The 18,798-nt window shown below is 44.6% G+C and overlaps 1 protein-coding gene across 1 annotated transcript in view; it reads right to left on the reverse strand.

The window, feature by feature from the left end:
• Positions 1 to 96: 96 nt before the first annotated feature.
• LOC105495591 (solute carrier family 7 member 9) overlaps positions 97 to 18,798 on the reverse strand; it is a 29,621-nt gene continuing 10,919 nt past the window's right edge. The window contains exons 9-12 of the mRNA XM_071085981.1: positions 14,450 to 14,546; positions 12,661 to 12,810; positions 2,889 to 3,063; positions 97 to 599 (exon numbers count right to left, since the gene is read on the reverse strand). Of these exons, the coding sequence (XP_070942082.1) occupies positions 535 to 599; positions 2,889 to 3,063; positions 12,661 to 12,810; positions 14,450 to 14,546 (487 nt within the window). The 3' untranslated portion in view covers positions 97 to 534. The remainder of the gene's footprint in view (positions 600 to 2,888; positions 3,064 to 12,660; positions 12,811 to 14,449; positions 14,547 to 18,798) is intronic.

The following is an 18,798-nucleotide window of genomic DNA, read 5'->3' on the forward strand; positions in this document are numbered from 1 at the left end:
GCTAATTTTTTAATGTTTTTTGTAGAGACATGATTTTGCCATGTTGCCCAGGCTGGTCTTGAACTCCTGGACTCAAGTGATCTATCCACCTTGGCCTCCCAAAGTGCTGAGACTATAGGCATGAGCCACCGCACCTGGCCAGTAATTTACTGTTGTTTAAATCTAAATCAAAGCAAAAATGTCATCCATTTTATATAAAAGAGCCCTTATTGACATTGAGTTTAAAGAATGCCTTTCATTTAAGTGTGATATGCCCTTTGTTAAATAGTTGCCACTGTGATAGTGGCTTTTATTCAGCCCTTCCCTAAGCATCTGCCTTCTGTTAGGTGACATCTCACCTGACAGCAACTTTAGCAAACACTTGCCACTTCTTTCTGGAACCCCCACCCACAGAACTAAGAATATCTAAAAATAACAATATTTTAAACATCTGAGTATATTTTATTCATAAGAAAAATATCAGGAAGAAATAACCACAAATATTGCTTAAGAAAATAAATTCAGCTTTGACTTGGCTACAAGAGATGGAGCTTGTTACTCAGGGTCTTCCTCCGGTGGGACCACTTCCATTAGCATCTGAAGGTGCATGGTAATCGGCTCTGAAATAAGAGTCAGAAATGAGTGCAGTTAGACTGAAATTCAGAAGCTCCACTGGAGTTGTGGGTGAGGGTGACGTTCTCAGTCTTTGGTGATGTGTCACCTAGAGCCTGTGCTCGGGGTTTGGCCAGCTTTCCTGCCTTCTGGTTGGATTTTCACACTTTCCTGGTTTGTGTCTTCTCCCAAAATTGCAGGAATAGAAAGAAAAACCTCCTAGGACTGTCTGGAGGGGCGACTGCACTGTCCAGTTGAGACAAGCTGAACAGGAGAAACAGGCAGGCTTTTAATCACATTCACTTAATAAATCTTAACTGGCTGTTACAGGCTGCTGCAGCCAGAGTTAAACTGCACACAGCCCAATTCCTCTCGTCACGGAGCTCCTGGGAGAGGCAGAGGGACAGGGACAGGAAGACCAGGAAACGGATCGCCTCACCGCCCCATGAGGATGCCCAGAAAGTCTTAAAGGCTTTTAGAAATGGGGTTTCCTGCAGTTGAATCTGTTGTGTAGGATAAAACATTGTGAATATAATATAGACTTTTTGTTTTTGTTTTTGTTTTGAGACGGAGTCTCCCTCTGTCGGCCAGGCTGGAGTGCAGTGGCGCAATCTCGGCTCACTGCAAGCTCCGCCTCCTGGGTTCACGCCATTCTCCTGCCTCAGCCTCCCGAGTAGCTGGGACTACAGGCGCCCGCCACCACACCCAGCTAATTTTTTTGTATTTTTAGTGGAGACGGGGTTTCACCATGTTAGCCAGGATGGTTTCCATCTTATTACAGGTGTGAGCCACCGCGCCTGGCCCTATATGAACTTTTTTAAAGGTGTAATTCAGTCTCTTTTCATGTATTTTGACACAAGTGCTTTCTTTTCAGAAGCGAAAGTGGCTAATGTAGCTAAACTTTTAAACAACAACTGTCCCGAAATTGATAAGGGTCAGGACCGCTGAAAGAGGGAGCCCTGTGCCCTTGGCAGTAGAAGGCTTGGGCCCCCGCCCAGTTCCCCAGGCCAAGGCCATGACTTTTTGGGTGTCTTTGTGATGCTGCTAGACCTCTTAGATGATGTCTGCATGTCAGGCAAAGGAGAATGGTGTTTCGGGATGAGGCGCACGATGGTGGGAATATGCCTAACACTACTGAACCTTGCACTGAGAAGTGGCTGAGATAGTAACGTTTGTGTGTCTTTTGCAATTAAAAAGAAAATGGGGCCGGGTGCAGTGGCTCATGCCTGTAATCCCTGCACTTTGGGAGGCTGAATTGGGTGGATCACCTGAGGTCAGGAGTCCAAGACCAGCCTGACCAACATGATGAAACCCTGACTCTACTAAAAACACAAAACAACAACAACAAAATTAGCCAGGCATGGTGGCAGGTGCCTGTAATCCCAGCTACTCAGGAAGCTGAGGCAGGAGAATCTCTTGAACCTGGGAGGCAGAGGTTGCAGTGAGCCAAGATCGTGCCAGTGCACTCCAGCCTGGACAAGAGCGAAACTCTGTCTCAAAGAAAATGGGTGGGCGCAGTGGCTCACATCTGTAATCCCAGCACTTTGGGAGGCCGAGGCGAGTGGATCACCTGAGGTCAGGAGTTCGAGACCAGCCTGGCCAACATGACGAAACCTCATCTCTACTAAAAATACAAAAATTAGCCGTGCGTGGCTACTCAGGAGGCTGAGGCACGAGAATCACTTGAACCCAGGAGGTGGAGACTGCAGTGAGCCGAGACTGCACCACTGCACTCCAGCCTGGGCAACAGAGTGAGACTGTCTCAAAAAAAGAAAAACGGCCAGGTACAGTGGCTTAGGCCGGTAGTCCCAGCACTTTGGAAAGCCAAGGTGGGAGGATCGTTTGAGCCGAGGAGTTCAAGACCAGTCTGGGCCACCTAGCAAGACCCCTTATGTACAAAAATTAAAAACAGTAGCCAGGTGTAGTGTGTGCCTGTGGTCCAGGCTACTTGGGAGGCCCAGGTGGGAAGATGACTTGAGCCTGGGAGTTCAAGGCTACAGAGAGCTATGACCACGCCACTGCACTTTAGCCTGGGCAACAGAGCAAGACTGTGTCTCCAAAAAGAAAAGAAAATGGTGCTTTCCCTTCCTACTTATTATAGTAATTGACGGGAAGAAAATAACCAAGGGTGGACCCAGAGGTGTCCAGTGAGGGCGTGGGCATGTGTCCTCCTGGGACGAGGGAGATCTGCCAACAGGGTAAGACACTGTGACAGAGGTCTTGGAGTCAGGATAGGTGAGGACGCCGTGCCTGCCTGCACCTCACAGAAGCCAGGCGGCCCTTCTGTTGGTACTTACTTGATACTTTCTGAGCCCATCCAAACTTGTAGTGGACAAACAGGAAGTAAAATATAAGGCCGCTTAATATAAACAGCACACAGTAGAGGTACTCCCATGCAGGCTTGCTGATGATTGGAGCCAGAATCAAAAACACGGAGATGAATGTCACCAAGACAGGGATGACTATGGGCACCTGGAGGTGAAAAATGGGTCACAGTGTGGCCATGGGTACTCATTTTCTTTTTGAAAATTTTCATTATTAAAAAAACCAATTTTTATAAAAAGAGTGTGAACTCTATGTACCCCCTTCTCCAATTTCAGTAATTTTAATGTAATTTTGCCAATCTTATTTCATCCATACCTTTTAAAAAATTTCACTTTTTAAAAAATTTTTTGGCTGGGCGTAGTTGCTCACACCTGTAATCCCAGCGCTTTGGGAGGCTGAGGCTGGTGGGTCCCTTGAGGTCAGGAGTTCAAGACCAGCCTTGCTAACATGATGAAACCCCGTCTTTACCAAAAACACAAAAATTAGCCGGGCATGGTGGCAGGTGCCTGTAATCCCAGCTACTCAGGATGCTGAGGCAGGAGAAACGCTTGACCCCAGGAGGTGGAGGCTGCAGTGAGCCGAGATCGCGCCATTGCACTCTAGCCTGGGCCACAGGAGGAAAACTCCATCTCAAAAAAGAAAAAGATAAACTGTTTAATGTTTTAGCATCCACTGATGATCGTTGCCTTCGTTATTTCATCAGGGTTTGCAAAATGGTGATTTTTCTAATTTGTCATTTCTTCCTCAGTTATCTGAAATGCTATATGAAATACTTCAACTTTCTGTTTATTCTGAATTGCAGTTCATACAGGAACGGCAGAATCAGTGCTCTGTTCTATATGTTTTCAGAATGACAAGTTGGGCCCCTGAGATCTCCGAAGGCAACTCTCTATACGTGGTGAATATCAATCCACTGTAGTCATTGTTCATGTTGTTCAGAAGGTCCTGTGCGGGGCAGCAGGAGCCCTTCACACTGCCCTGGGCCTGGGATGCCAGTGCTCTTCAAAAGCCTCTCTGTGGCCGGGCGCGGTGGCTGAAGCCTGTAATCCCAGCACTTTGGGAGGCCAAGACGGGCGGATCACGAGGTCTGGAGGTCAAGACCATCCTGGCTAACACGGTGAAACCCCATCTCTACTATAAAAAACACAAAAAACTAGCCGGGCGAGGTGGCGGGCGCCTGTAGTCCCAGCTACTCGGGAGGCTGAGGCAAGAGAATGGCGTAAACCCAGGAGGCGGAGCTTGCAGTGAGCTGAGATCCGGCCACTGCACTCCAGCCTGGGCGACAGAGCGAGACTCCGTCTCAAAAAAAAAAAAAAAAAAAAAAAGCCTCTTTGTTTTCTAGGTGACAAGAAGTGCCAGACCTGGGTTTTCATTCATCTCTCCAGAGGCAGACCTGGGTTTTCATCCATTTCTCCAGACAGCTTTGTTCCTTTTAGCAGGAAATGGCATTTAAAGACTATAACCTAGAGGCTGGGTGCAGTGGCTCACTCCTGTAATCCCAGCACTTTGGGAGGCCGAGGCGGGCAGATCACTTGAGTCTAGGAGTTCGAGACCAGCCTGGCCAACATGGTGAAACCCTCGTCTCTACTAAAAATACAAAAATTAGCTGGGCATGGTGGCAGATGCCTGTAATCCCAGCAATTTGGGAAGCTGAAGCAGGAAAGTCGCTTGAACCCGGGAGGCGGAGGCTGTAGTGTGCCACTGCACTCCAGCCCAGGTGACAGAGTGTGAGACTCTAAAAATAAAGAATGAATGAATGAATGAATGAATGAATGAATGAATAAATACCATAACGTGGGTGACTGGAGTACTCATTACCCGTTTACAAGGACAGAGGTTAATTCTGGTATTCTCTTATTAGGAGCAAAGTTCAGTTTGCTGGGACTGTTTTGTTTTCATTTTTAAGTGTCATTGCATTTTTCCTTTGACTGTGTTTTTTTGTTTGTTTTGTTCTGTTTTTTTTTCCCCAAGACAGAGTCTCACTCTGTACCCCAGGCTGGAGTGCGGTGGCGTGATCTTGGCTCACTGCAACCTCTGCCTCTTGGGTTCAAACAATTCTTCTGCCTCAGCCCCCAATTAGCTGGGATTACAGGCGTGTGCCAACAAGCCCAGCTAATTTTTGTATTTTTAGTAGAGACACGGTTTCACCACGTTGGCCAGGCTGGTCTTGAACTCCAGACCTCAAATGATCTGCCTGCCTTGGCCTCCCAAAGCTCTGGGATTCAGGCATGAGCCAACCACACCCAGCCCCTGAATTAAACTTTTAATTAATGGATTTTCTAGTCTTCAGCTACCTTTGCATAGGCTGGACCTAGTCATGATATATGATCTTTTTAGCGTAACTGGGTTCTGTTTGTTAATATTTTATTTTAGATTTTTTATATCGTTATTCCTAAGTGAGATTGGTCAGTGTATTTCCCTTTTTTTGTATGTTACCTTTGTAAGGTTTGGTGTCAATGTTATAGTCTAAAAATAATTTGAAAAATCAATAAAATCAATAGCTAACCTTAAAAAGGAGAAAGCACAAGCACAAATAAAAAATAAAAATGGACAATTAATCTTTACAACATAAGTTATGTTCTAAAGATTAAATTATAAGACTATTTTGTACAACTATATGCAGATAAATTTGAATACCTAGAAGAAATGGACAATTTTCTAGGAAAATGTAATTTCCTAAAACTGATCTTACTTGCATTAGAATCACGGGGAAATTCTAAAAATCGGACAATTCCAGTATTGCTTAATTCATTCCAGTGCATTGAAAAAGGAGAAAAACTTTCAAAAAGTCTGATTATTATTCACTCATTCATTCATTTCTGCTTTTTCTAACACCTTAAGTTTTTTTCTGCTTATTAGTTCCTTCTATTCTCTTTTGGTTTTCTGTTGTTCTTTATCTTGCTTTTGAAGTTGTCTGTTTAATTTGTTTTCATTTTTATTGATATATTTAATGTAATGGAACTTCCTCAAAGCACTATTTAAGCTGTGTTCATAGATTATATGTCCTGTCATCATTACTGCTATTTCTAGGAATTTATGTACTTTTGTGCGTCTCACTTTGTCACCCAGGCTGGAGTGCAGTGGCATGATCTCGGCTCACTGCAGCCTCTGCCTCCCAGGTTCAAGTGATTCTCCAGCCTCAGCCTCCCAAGTAGATGGAACTACAGGTACCCGCCACCACGCCTGGCTGATTTTTTGTATTTTAGTAGAGATGGGGTTTCACCGTGTTAACCAGGATGGTCTCAATCTCCTGACCTCGTGATCCGCCCGCCTCGGCCTCCCAGAGTGCTGGGATGACAGGCGTGAGCCACCCGCACCCGGCCTAATTTTTGTAATTTTCGTAATTTTAGTAGGGATGGGGTTTGTAATTTTGTAAATTTTGTAATTGGTAATTTTAGTAGGGATGGGGTTTCACCATGTTGGCTAGGCTGATCTCAAACTCCTGACCTCAACTCCTGATCCCGCCTGCCTCAGCCTCCCAAAGTACTGGGATTACAGGCGTGAGCCACCGTGCCCGGCCAGAATTTATGTACCTTTATGTTCTATTAATATTTCCTCTTGGACCCAAAAGTTTAACTTTTTTCTTTTATCAATTTCCTGTTTTGTTTCATTATAGACAGAGAATGTTATTTGCTTTTTGTTTGTTTTGATTTCTGGGGTTTTCTTTTTGAAATAGCAAGGTTTTCTTCATGGCATTAAAAGCTGTCAGTTTTCAGACAGGTCCCATTTGCACCTGAAAAAGATACTCGCTGTTGTTGGGGTTCAGGGCTTGATAAAATCCTCTAAGATCTATCTTGCTATATTTTAGACCTCCAGTCACTTTTACCAGTGCTGTGTCCAGATCTGTCTTGGCTTGAAGGAAGTGTTTTCCAGTCACCTGTCATTAACGTGTTTCTCCCTCCCTGGATTTCCTGCAGTTTCTGCTTCATAAAGATGGTTGCTATATGGTTTGGTGAATAGGTTTTCAAAACTTCTCTCTTCATTGTGGGATTTTAGCATTTAGCATGGCCTGTCTTTGTCTTAAGTAATACTTTGGGCCTGAGCACTTGTCTGATAAGATCACAGCCCCTGTTTTTCTGTGTATTCATTTGCTTGATACTTCTCTGCCTATCCTTTTAATTTTTCACAGCCTTGAAGAGCCACCTGAAAAATATTTTACTCTCAATGGCTGATGTAAGTCCAGTTTAAACTGAGTAAGCCCGTTTATTCATATAATGATAAGTCTGGTCTCCATTCTCTTGTGTTATCTTTCTGTATACAAGCATCCTCTACTCACTGTCAGTCTTGTGTCCTTGAAGAGTGATGTTCTGTGGGAAAACTCCCCAGGCCTGTGTCCCTTCTTTTAAATTCACCATAGGAAACCTCAAATTTCCTGCCAGGTGCGGTGGCTCACATTTGTAATCCCAGTACTTTGGGAGGCCAAGGCAGGCGGATAACTTAAGCCCAGGAATTCAAGAGCAGCCTGGCCCACGTGGCGAAACCCCATCTCCACAAAAAATACAAAAATTAGTCAGGTGTGGTGGCATGCACCTGTGGTCCAGCTATTTGGGAGGCTGAGGTGGGAGGATCGCTTGAGCCTGGGAGGCACGGTTGCAGTGAGTTGTAATCACACCACTGCACTCCAGCCTAGGCGACAGACGAGACTCCACCTCAAAAAAAAAAAAAAAAATACAGAAACAAAAGAAACCTCAAATTCCCAACCAAAACACAGTAAATGCACATATAAATAACATGTTACCCAACACAGATTACATTAGATGGTAAACTGCATTTAAAATAATTTTTGGTGACCAAACAGTTAACATGGCTGTTGACCAATGACAGCCTTTAATGCAATAACATGGTCTCACAAGACGTGAGACACTCACACCTCACACTGTCAGTACGCCTGCACGTGACTGTCAGTACGCCTACACATGATTTTGACGTGTGTTGAATTTGGAATGTAACTTGAAACTTTTATCACACATTTTATTAAAAGTTTATACTACATTTTGGGGATTCAAATACTAATTTTTCCATATAAATATCAGCTGGAAATGACAGCATTTAGAGATTCATAGATTCTATAGTTTAGGGTGTCAAAAGCTAATAAGCAAAAACTAGCAATGACAAAAAATCCTAATAAGCAGTCTACAAGAAAACATCAACCAGGAAGATACTCTGAGGGGTCCTCCTGTACGAGGCTTTATAGATAGGGTCTTTTACAGTATGGTCTGCTTTGTTCCCCCTCCTTTGTTTAAATGTTAAATGTTAAATTTTAATTATTTCATGTATTCTAAGCACACCTCCTCTTTTCTAATGTGTCTTTTGGTAGGTATGAAACATATGTTTTTGTTCTGAGAGTTACTATAACTATTATAGCAAATATATCAAATAATAATATATTTTAAAGGGGACTAAGGGTATTATATAAGGATATATTCTGTATAATATATGTGTATATTATATAAGAATATATATAATAGGCACAATCTATACATATATAACAGGCATAATATATACATATATTTAATGCTATATATTATGTGTTGTATATGTTATATATTATGTATATATACATATATGTGTACATAATATATGTATTATTTATGCCTATAAGATATACATATATAACATATACATATATAATATATAATATATCCTTATATAATACCGTTAGTCCACTTTTAAAGATATTGTATGTATATATGTACTTATATATATAATTTATATGTATAACAGACATGTAATTATACACATATACATATATGCACATACATATACACATAATATATACATATACACATATTACCTATATTTTACATTACACACATATATAGTACACATATATGTATATATTATATATAATACCCTTAGTCCCCTTTTAAAGATATGAATTATATTAACTGAGCCTATAATACCCTTAGTTTCTTTTTTAGACATTATGTATAATAAGCAGTAATGAAGTTAGCTAGGCGTTCTCTTCCTCCCAGCATCTAATTTAAAGTGGCTTCCTTACTGGCAGCTTGTCTGGCATACTTTCCTCAGTTGGCATATACTTTTCCATGTGCTTTCTCTCATCCATGTTTTTGTACGATATTGCCAGTGCATAATAGTGGCATACACTTCTGTCTCCTTTATCTCTCATCATTAATCTTTGTTCTACAATTTGATATATTCACCTTTGCCAGTGACATTTTGGTTTCTGAAGCTCATTCTCTGGGTGATTCCTCAAGGTCTCATGTAATTGGCCGGGTGCGGTGGCTCACGCCTGTAATCCCAGCACTTTGGAAGGCTTAGGTGGGTGGATCACAAAGTCAGGAGTTTGAGACAAGCCTGACCAACATGGTGAAACCCCATCTCTACTAAAAATATAAAAATTAGCCAGGCGTGGTGGCACATGCCTATAATCTCAGCTACTTAGGAGGCTGACGCAGGAGAATCGCTTGAACCCAGGAGGCAGAGGTTACAGTGAGCCAAGGTTGCGCCACTGCACTCCAGCCTGGATGACAGAGTGAGACTCCGTCTTTTTAAAAAAAAAAAGGCCTGGCGCGGTGGCTCAAGCCTGTCATCCCAGCACTTTGGGAGGCCGAGACGGGCGGATCACGAGGTCAGGAGATTGAGACCATCCTGGCTAACACGGTGAAACCCCGTCTCTACTAAAAAATACAAAAAACTAGCTGGGCGAGGTGGCGGGCGCCTGTAGTTCCAGCTACTCGGGAGGCTGAGGCAGGAGAATGGCGTAAACCCAGGAGGCGGAGCTTGCAGTGAGCTGAGATCCGGCCACTGGCGGCCACTGCACTCCAGCCCGGGCGACAGAGCAACACTCCATCTCAAAAAAAAAAAAAGTCTTGTGTAAGGATATTTGCCTTGAGTTCTTTCATACTGGTGACTGTAGACTTTATTCTGCAAGATCAGTTTGGCTGGGTATAAAAATTTGGCTTGGCCAGGCGCGGTGGCTCAAGCCTGTAATCCCAGCACTTTGGGAGGCCGAGACGGGCAGATCACGAGGTCAGGAGATCAAGACCATCCTGGCTAACATGGTGAAACCCCGTCTCTACTAAAATATACAAAAAACTAGCCAGGTGAGGTGGCGGGCGCCTGTAGTCCCAGCTACTCAGGAGGCTGAGGCAGGAGAATGGCGTAAACCTGGGAGGCGGAGCTTGCAGTGAGCTGAGATCGCGCCACTGCACTCCAGCCTGGGCAACAGAGCGAGACTCCATCTCAAAAAAAAAAAAAAAAAAAATTTGGCTTACATTTTCCTCCTTTGAGTAGTTTAAATATGTTACTCCACTCTCTTGTGGCATGAAGTGTTGGTGATGAAAAGTTTGAGGCCAGAATTATTTGCTTTCCTTTATAAGTGAATTGCAGATGCAGGTGGGAACAGGAAAAGGGGAGTGGATGCCCAAAGCATTTTTTTAAAGCTCTGTAATTTTATCAGCATATATTTTTGCTGCCAATTTTAGCTCAAATTTTCCAGTTACATTGTATGCCTTTCAATATGTTGGTTCAAGATCCACCCTCCAGTCTTCCTCCCACCCCAGGAAACATTTCTTGAATTATAGATTTTGGGAATCTGTTACTTGGCATTTTTTTCTTCAGAGACTCCAATTATGCATGTGTTACATTCCCCACCTGCCCCACCCCTAGTTTTTTACTGTCCCCTTGTTTTCTCTCAAACCTTTTCTATTTCTGTCTGATATTTGTTTTCTTCCTTTTGGCCCTCAGTTTCCTAGCATGTTTGTTTGCTCTTATTTTTCTTCTTTGAGACAGGGTCCCTCTCTGTTGCCCAGGCTGGAGTGCAGTGGCACAATCTTGGCTCACTGAAGCCTTGACCTCCTGGGCTCAAGCAGTCCTCCCATCTCAGCCTCCCAAATAGCTGGGACTATAGGCATGCACCACCACACCCAGCTATTTTTTGTAGAGACAGGGTCTTGCTGTTGCCCAAGCTGGTCTTGAACTCCTGGGCTCTAGTGATCTTCCTCCCTTGGCCTCCCAAAGTACTGGGATTACAGGTGTGAGCCACCACACTCAGCCTCTGTGTTCTTTCTTTTCCTTCTTGCCCACTCTTTATTTCAGAAATGATTTTTTTCCCCTTAAAATGATGTTTTGAAGTGCTAATGGGACATGGCCTCTCTGTGGAGCCCCTTCCCAGTTGAGAGATTTGTATCCACAGGCTCCAGCTCCCTGACCCTGATATGCTTGCCACGTTCCGTGTCCTTTCTCTCCCAGCAGTTGTTTCTCTTGCTGTTGTCTTCAGTGATCCTTACCCTTATGGAAAGGAGTTTTTGTGGGGAGTTTCTGGGATCCTCAAGGGCTTCAGCCACTGCAGCCCTGCTCCGCCACCTCCCCTAGGGGTCCTCTGATCTTCCCACTGAGAACCTCTCTCCAGGTGTGCCCTCTCTCCTGGGAACACATGGGGCTGGAGGCGAGTGGGGCATTAAGAGTCTGGAGTTGGTGATGAGACCTCATTTCCTTGATTTGTGTTGACAATGTTGGCTGAAGGGTTTTTCCTTTGGTATCCTAGAGGCTCTGTCTGTTTCTATGAGGGATTTTGTGCAGATTACAAGTCTATGCTACCGTCATGATTTTGCCTGCAATGACTTAACCAAGGTGGATCTGCCAGGCTCCAGGCAGGCTGTGCCGTGGCTCAGCTGATGGCAGACACTTGTCCATAGTCAAGACACAGGGCCAGAAAGACCACTGGACGTATCTCTGAAAACAAAGTCCTAAAGCTAAAGACATTGTCCTTGTTCTCGTCCTAGCTACTTAAGCCCTCAGCTTACCTTTTTCTTATGTCTGTTATCATAAGAATTAAATAGCAGTTTTTTTTTTTTTAAAGCCCCTTAACGTAACAACAGTAAAATTCGACTTCATCCTTATTGGTATATAGATCCATGCCAGCCATGTAGGGAGTAGGGGGGAGCCCAAAACAGATGGTAGAAATAGACTCTGAGTGGTTGCTTGCACAGCAAGGGGTCTGGGGCTAGAGTTCAGAAGTTCCCATCAGTCTATGAAAGGAGGCCAGGCGTGGTGGCTCACACCTGTAACCCCAGGAGTTTGGGAAGCCGATGTGGGAGGATCGCTTGAGCCCAGGAGTTTGCAGCCAGCCTAGGCAACACAGTGAGACCCTATCTCTAAAGAAAATAATAAAACAAGAAAAATCTATGAAAATATATGTGTAAGAGATATCAGAACTGGGCTGGGTGCAGTAGCTGACACCTGTAATCCCAGCACTTTGGGAGGCTAGGGGAGGCAGATCACTTGAGGTCAGGAGTTAGAGACCAGCCTGGCCAACATGGTAAAAACCCTGTCTCTACTAAAAATACAAAAATTAGCCGGGCGTGGTGGCAGATGCCTGTAATCCCAGCAACTTGGGAAGCTGAAGCAGGAGAGTCGCTTGAACCTGGGAGGTGGAGGCTGCAGTTAGCCAAGAATGTGCCACTGCACTCCACCCCAGGCGACAGAGTGAGACTGTCTCAAAAAAAAAAAAAAAAAAAAAAAACAAAAACGAGAGAGGTGGACCTCTTTGGTTACAGAGACAGGCCACAGGTATTCATGATGACTTAATAAAATGAATAATAAGGTGGCTAACTGGATCATAAACTATGCTATGAAGAGTAAACTCCACTCTAAAATATGATATTTTAAAAGAGTCAAGTCAGATTAGAACTAGAACCCATGCCCCTAGCATTTGAAAGAGTTACCTCTAATTCATTAAAAAATCCAAAGCCACTTGTGACTCTGGGGCTGCAAGCTTACCTTGATAGGCCTTTCCAGCTCTTTCCTTGTAAATCTCATCACGATGAGTCCTAGAATCGTCAGGCCATAAAAGAGCCATGCGGCAAAGCTGAAATAATTAACTAACGAGTTTATGTCACCAGGGATGATATAAATCGTTGCTATGATACCCTAATAGAAAGAAGAATGGATTCGTACGTCATTACTACAACAAAACACTGTTCTCCCGTCACAGAAGACCGAAGAAACAGTTTTTCTTGTGGAAAATACACTTTAGCATGAAAGGAACTTCCCAGGCATTCCGTGATAGTTCGGGTTAAACCTGACTTTGGCTATGATAGCTCTTCTCCACGAAGCCTGCAGAAAAGACCTGGGAAATTTCTGAATCTTTGAAGTTGCGATTTTAAGCAAGGGAGAAATAAAGCATTAGGTTGGTGCAAAAGTAATTACGGTTTTTTTGTTTTGTTTTGTCTTTTGAGACGGAGTCTCACTCTGTCACCCAGGCTTGAGTGCAGTGGCGCAATCTCGGCTCACTGCACCTTCCACCTCCCGGGTTCAAGAGATTCTCCTGCCTCAGCCTCCTGAGTAGCTGGGATTATAGGCAGGCACCACCACGCCCGGCCAATTTTTGTAGTTTTAGTGAGATGGGGTTTCGCCATGTTGACCAGGCTGTTCTCGAACTCCTGACCTCAGGTGATCCACCTGCCTCGGCCTCCCAAAGTACTGGGATTATAGGCGTGAGCCACCATGCCTGGCCAGTAATTGCAGTTTTTAATGGCAAAAACTGCAATTACTTTTGCACCAACCTAATATGTATGAATGTTATACCAGCTTCATAATTACAAATTTTCCTCAAAGAGAGTTTTCTAATGCGAGCCGGGGCCCTGAATTAGAAGCTCAGGTCTAGTCTTGGCCTGTGTTAGTTGCGTGGCCCTGGACTAGTATTTCCTGGGTGTGTTTTCAGAATGATAGAGAGCAGTGCCTCTCCTCTGGGGGAACGGGTGTAGACCAGCCCTGGGGTAGAAATGTGGATGGTTTATCAGTGCTCAGAACAGTTGCACAAAACAAGGACCATGCACCACAGAGAAGCTCCCATCAGAAGATGTCAAAGGGGTGGTCAGGCATGGTGGCTCATGCCTATAATCCCAGCAGTTTTGGAGGCTGAGGTGGGCCGATCACTTGAGGCCAGGAGTTCGAAACCAGCCTGGCCAGCATGGTGAAACCCCATCTCTACCAAAAATACAAAAACAAGCCGGGCATGATGGCAGGCCCCTTTAATCCCAGCTACTTGGGAGGCTGAGGCAGGAGAATTGTTTGCACCTGGGAGACGGAGGCTGCAGTGAGCCAAGATCATGCCACTGCACTCCAGCCTAAGTGACAGAGCAAGACTCTGTCTCAAAAACAACAACAACAACAAAAAAAAAACAGTCAAAGGGCATTTACTGCATAAGGATCCAGTGACTTCTCAATCATTAGAGCATAATGAGAGGCTGCTGTCAGTAACCACCTGGGAAAATGTCTTACCCTCCTTCCCTGTAAGCTAGTAGGCTTTTATATAGTTTGTTACCAGCAACCCAGCACAGCAGAATGCACACAGAAGCATTGAGGGCACACACTGTCTTTCGCGGATAAATTCAGACAAAGGAGCAGACGTTGGGTACATTGTTTGACATATCTTGGGATTCTTTCTATATCTATTTCATGGCAAGGAATAAGGGCATCTGGGTCATTTGGAAGCCACCGGGCTTAGCACCCTGTGGATGGAGTGTCCCCGCCTTGAAGATAGGCTGTTAGCGGGATTCGTACTCACATGGAAGATGATGGCGGGGGCTGGAGTGAGGCGCTTGACGCTGATGTAAGAAAGCACTTTGAGCATGTGGCCCTCCCGGCCCGCCACATAAATGAGTCTGGAAAATAACGACATGGGAATCCACTGACCAGAGTGCAGACAATCTGTCCAGGGCCACCGAGGACGTGTGTTCCGGGGTCCACTAAGGAGCCCTCGGAAGGTTCATGAAGGGAGCTGAGCAGGGACCTGGGCTTCAGATGAGGGTCTGTCTTTGGGAGAGGAGTGGGTTTTGGCAGAGTGAGTGAGGAGGTTAAACACACTGAGAGACTAGGTGTAGTGGCTCATGCCTCTAATCCCAACATCTTGGGAGGCCAAGGCGGGAGGCTCACTTGAGCCCAGGAGTTGGAGACCAGCCTGGCAACATAGTGAGATCCCATCTCTACAAATAACTTTAAAAAGTTTTTCAATTTACCGTTTCTTTGTGTTGGGAACATTCAAAATCCTACCCTAGCTATCCGAAGCTACATATTAATATTAATGTGAGCTCTGGCCACCCTGTAGCGTGTAGAACACTAGAATCTATTCCTCCTGTCTAGCTGTAATTTTGTATCCTTCAGCAAGGCTCTCCCTATCTCCCCTTCCCCCTACCCTTTTTAGCCTCTGCTATCCTCTGGCTAACCAGAATTTCTTGAAAAAGTTACCATAATTAAAAATTTGGGCCAGGCATGGTGGCTCACTTCTGTAATCCCAGCACTTTGGGAGACTGTGGCGGGGGGGATCACCTGAGGTCAGGAGTTCGAGACCAGCCTGGCCTGGTGAAACCTTGTCTCTACTAAAAATACAAAAAATTAGCTGGGCATGGTGGTGCACACCTGTAGTCCCAGCTACTCAGGAGGCTGAGGCAGTAGAATCGCTGGAACCTGGGAGGCAGAGGTTGTGGTAAGCTGAGATTGCACCATTGCAGCTAAGATTGCACCACTGCACTCCAGACTCCAGCCTGGACAACAAAGTGAGACTCCATCTCAAAAAAAAAAAAAAAAGGCCAGGTGTAATGACTCACGCCTTAATCCCAGCACTTTGGGAGGCTGAGGCAGGCAAATCACGAGGATAGAAGTTCGAGACCAACCTGGCCATCATGGTGAAACCCCGTCCTTACTAAAAATACAAAAATTAGCTGGGTGTGGTGGCGGGCACCTGTAACCCCAGCTACTCCATAGGCTGAGGCAGGAGAATCACTTGAACCTGGGAAGCAGAGGTTGCAGTGAGCCGAGATCGCACCATTGCACTCCAGACTCCAGCCTGGGCAACAGAATGAGACTCTGTCTCAAACAAAACAAAACAAAACAAAAACCCCAGGAGCCCTTGAAACATAGCAGACAAAAATTGGCAAATCCAATTTGAGCAAAAGATTTGAACATTACAAGTTACAATCTTGATGATCACATAAAAATCTAGATATCCAATTGTGGAATACACATTGTCTTCAAGACCATAGGAAACACAAAAATAGCAGCGAGCCACGAAGGGCATTTTCAAACTTCTGAAGAATTGAGGCCAGGCACAGTGGCTCACGCCTGTAATCCCAAGACTTCGGGAGGCCAAGGCGGGTGGATCACTTGAGGTCAGGAGTTCAAGACCAGCCCGGCCAACATGGTGAAACCCTGTCTCTACTAAAAATACAAAAATTGGGTGTGGTGGCAGGCGCCTGTAATCCCAGCTACTTGGGAGGCTGAGGCAGGAGAATCACTTGAACCCAGGAAGTGAAGGTTGCAGTGAGCCGAGATCATGCCACTGCACTCTAGCCTGGACAACAGAGCGAGACTCTCTCAAAAAGATAAATAAATAAAAAGAATTGATATCAGGCCAGCCACTGTGGCTTACACCCGTAATCCCAGCACTTTGGGAGGTTGAAGTGGGAGGATTGCTTGAGGCCGGGAGTTTGAGACCAGCTTGGCCAGCATAGTAAGTACATCTACAAAAAACTTAATATTAGCCACGCATGGTGGCACGTGCCTGTGGTCCCAGCTACTTGAGAGGTTTAGGTGGGAGGATCACTTAAGCACAGGAGTCTGAGGCTGCAGTGGGCCATAATTGCGCCACCACACTCCAGCCTGGGCGACAGTGAGACCGTGTCTCCAAACGACAACAACCAACAAAAACCCCAAACCAAGACTTGATATCATAAAGGTCACATACTCTTAACTACAGCGCAAAAAAATCGGAAGTCAACACAAATGCCACAAAGACCCATCTATTTACAACTACATAGCTTAACTTTGAATTGATATGAACTTGATATTAATTCCCAAAACAAGTGAAACCGGGAGGATGGGAGTTGATACAAGGGGGATTTAGACTCAGGGTGAATACTGTCAAAGATTTTTGTCAGTCCTCCAGAAATTAATATACAAATTCCATGCAATCAGAACGCAAGCAGGACTTTTGGAACTTTTGGACAAAATCATTGTAAGTGCATAGGGAATGCTAAACCGGCAAGGAGAAGTCTGACATGGGAGCGCTAGTCCTGCCAGATTTTACATGACCAAAGCTATAAACCCTTTTTTTTTTTTTTTTTTTTTTGAGAGACGGGGTCTCACTCTGTTGCCCAGGCTGGAGTGCACTGGTACAATCTCAGCTCACTGCACCTTCCGCCTGCCGAGTTCAAGCGATTCTCCTACCTCAGCCTCCTGAATAGCTGGGATTACAGGCATCTGCCACCATGCCCCGCTAATTTTTGTATTTTTAGTAGAGATAGGGTTTCACCGTGTTGGCCAGATTGGTCTCGAACTCCTGACCTCAAGTGATCCACCCACCTCGGCCTCCCAAAGTGCTGGGATTACAGGCGTGAGCCACTGCACCTGGCCTTGGGTATATATTTGAATGAATTGAAATCGTATGTCAGATATCTACACTCCCATGTACCTCTGGGTATATATTTGAATGAATTGAAATCCACATGTCAGGTGTCTGCACTCCCATGTTCATTACAACGTTATTCACCACAGCCAAGACATGGACACAACCTAAGTGTCCATCAACAGATCAATGAATAAAAATAATGTTATAGATACACAATGGAATACTATTCAGACTCTAAAGAGAATGGAATTCTGCCAGTTTTTGACAACAAAGATGACTCTAGAGAACATTATGCTACGTGAAATAAGCCAGACATAGAAAGACAAATATCCCATGACCTCCCTTATATATTATGGAGTCCTAATTAGGGAAAATGAGTCAGGCTGGTAGGACCAAGGGAAAGCCAAAAGAGAGAAAGCAGGTAAGCTACAAGCCTGCCTTTCTTCATGGCCCAGGACACATAGCCCCCTGCACAAATAACACAATCTTCCTGTGCCCAGTGATCGCCAGACCCTCAGCTAACAGAAAAATGCAAGTTAGCTCACTGCAACCTTGGCATTATCGGTACTGCACATACCCCTGTCTAGCACACAGCACAAGCACCATCCTACAAAATCCTCAGCAAGCCTTTGTCTCTTTGCAGTCAGCTCCTCTCTCACTGACCTGCCCATTGCACCCTTACAATGTATTTTCCTGCTTACTCTAATAAATTGGCCTTTCCTGACCTACAGCTGTCTTGGTAAATTCTTATCCCTGTGCCACCAGCCCAGATAGTTGTAATGACCGGCAACATATGAGAAATCTAAAAATTGAAACATAGCAATAGAGAGTAGAATGCTGGTTACCAGAGGCTGAAGGAAGAGGGGCCTGGGATGGCAAAAGCAGCAATGTTGGTCAAAGGCTACAGAGTTTCAGTATGATGGGAGGAATAAGCTCTGGTGATTTAATGCACAGCAAGGTGACTGTTGTTAATAACAGTGTATATTTCAAAATGGCTAGTGGATTTTAAATGTTCTCATTGCAAAGAAATAAGTATATGAGGTGATACATGTTAATTAGCCTGATTTGCTCATTCCACAATATTTACATGTATTGAAACATCACACTCTACCACATACATATACGCAATTATTGTTACTATTTTTTAGGGACAGGGTCTTGTTCTGTTACTCGGGCTGGAGTGCAGTGGTGTGATCATGGCTCACTGCAGCCTGGAACTCCTGGGCTTATATAATCCTCCCACCTCAGCCTCCCAAGTAGCTGGGACTACAAGCATGGGCCACCACACCCAGCTAATTTTTAAATTTCTTTTTGTAGAGACGGAGTCTCACCATGTGGCCCAGACTAGTCTCGAACTCCTGGCCTCAAGGGATCCTCCTGCCTCAGCCCATATAAACAATTATTATTTGTCAATTAAAAATAAAATAAGGCTGGGCACGATAGTTCTTGCCTATAATTCCAGGACTTTGGGAGGCTGAGGCAGGAGGATCACTTGAGCCAGGAGTTCGAAA

The sequence above is a fragment of the Macaca nemestrina genome, chromosome 20 (assembly GCF_043159975.1).
Source record: "Macaca nemestrina isolate mMacNem1 chromosome 20, mMacNem.hap1, whole genome shotgun sequence".
Classification (NCBI taxonomy): Eukaryota; Metazoa; Chordata; class Mammalia; order Primates; family Cercopithecidae; genus Macaca; species Macaca nemestrina.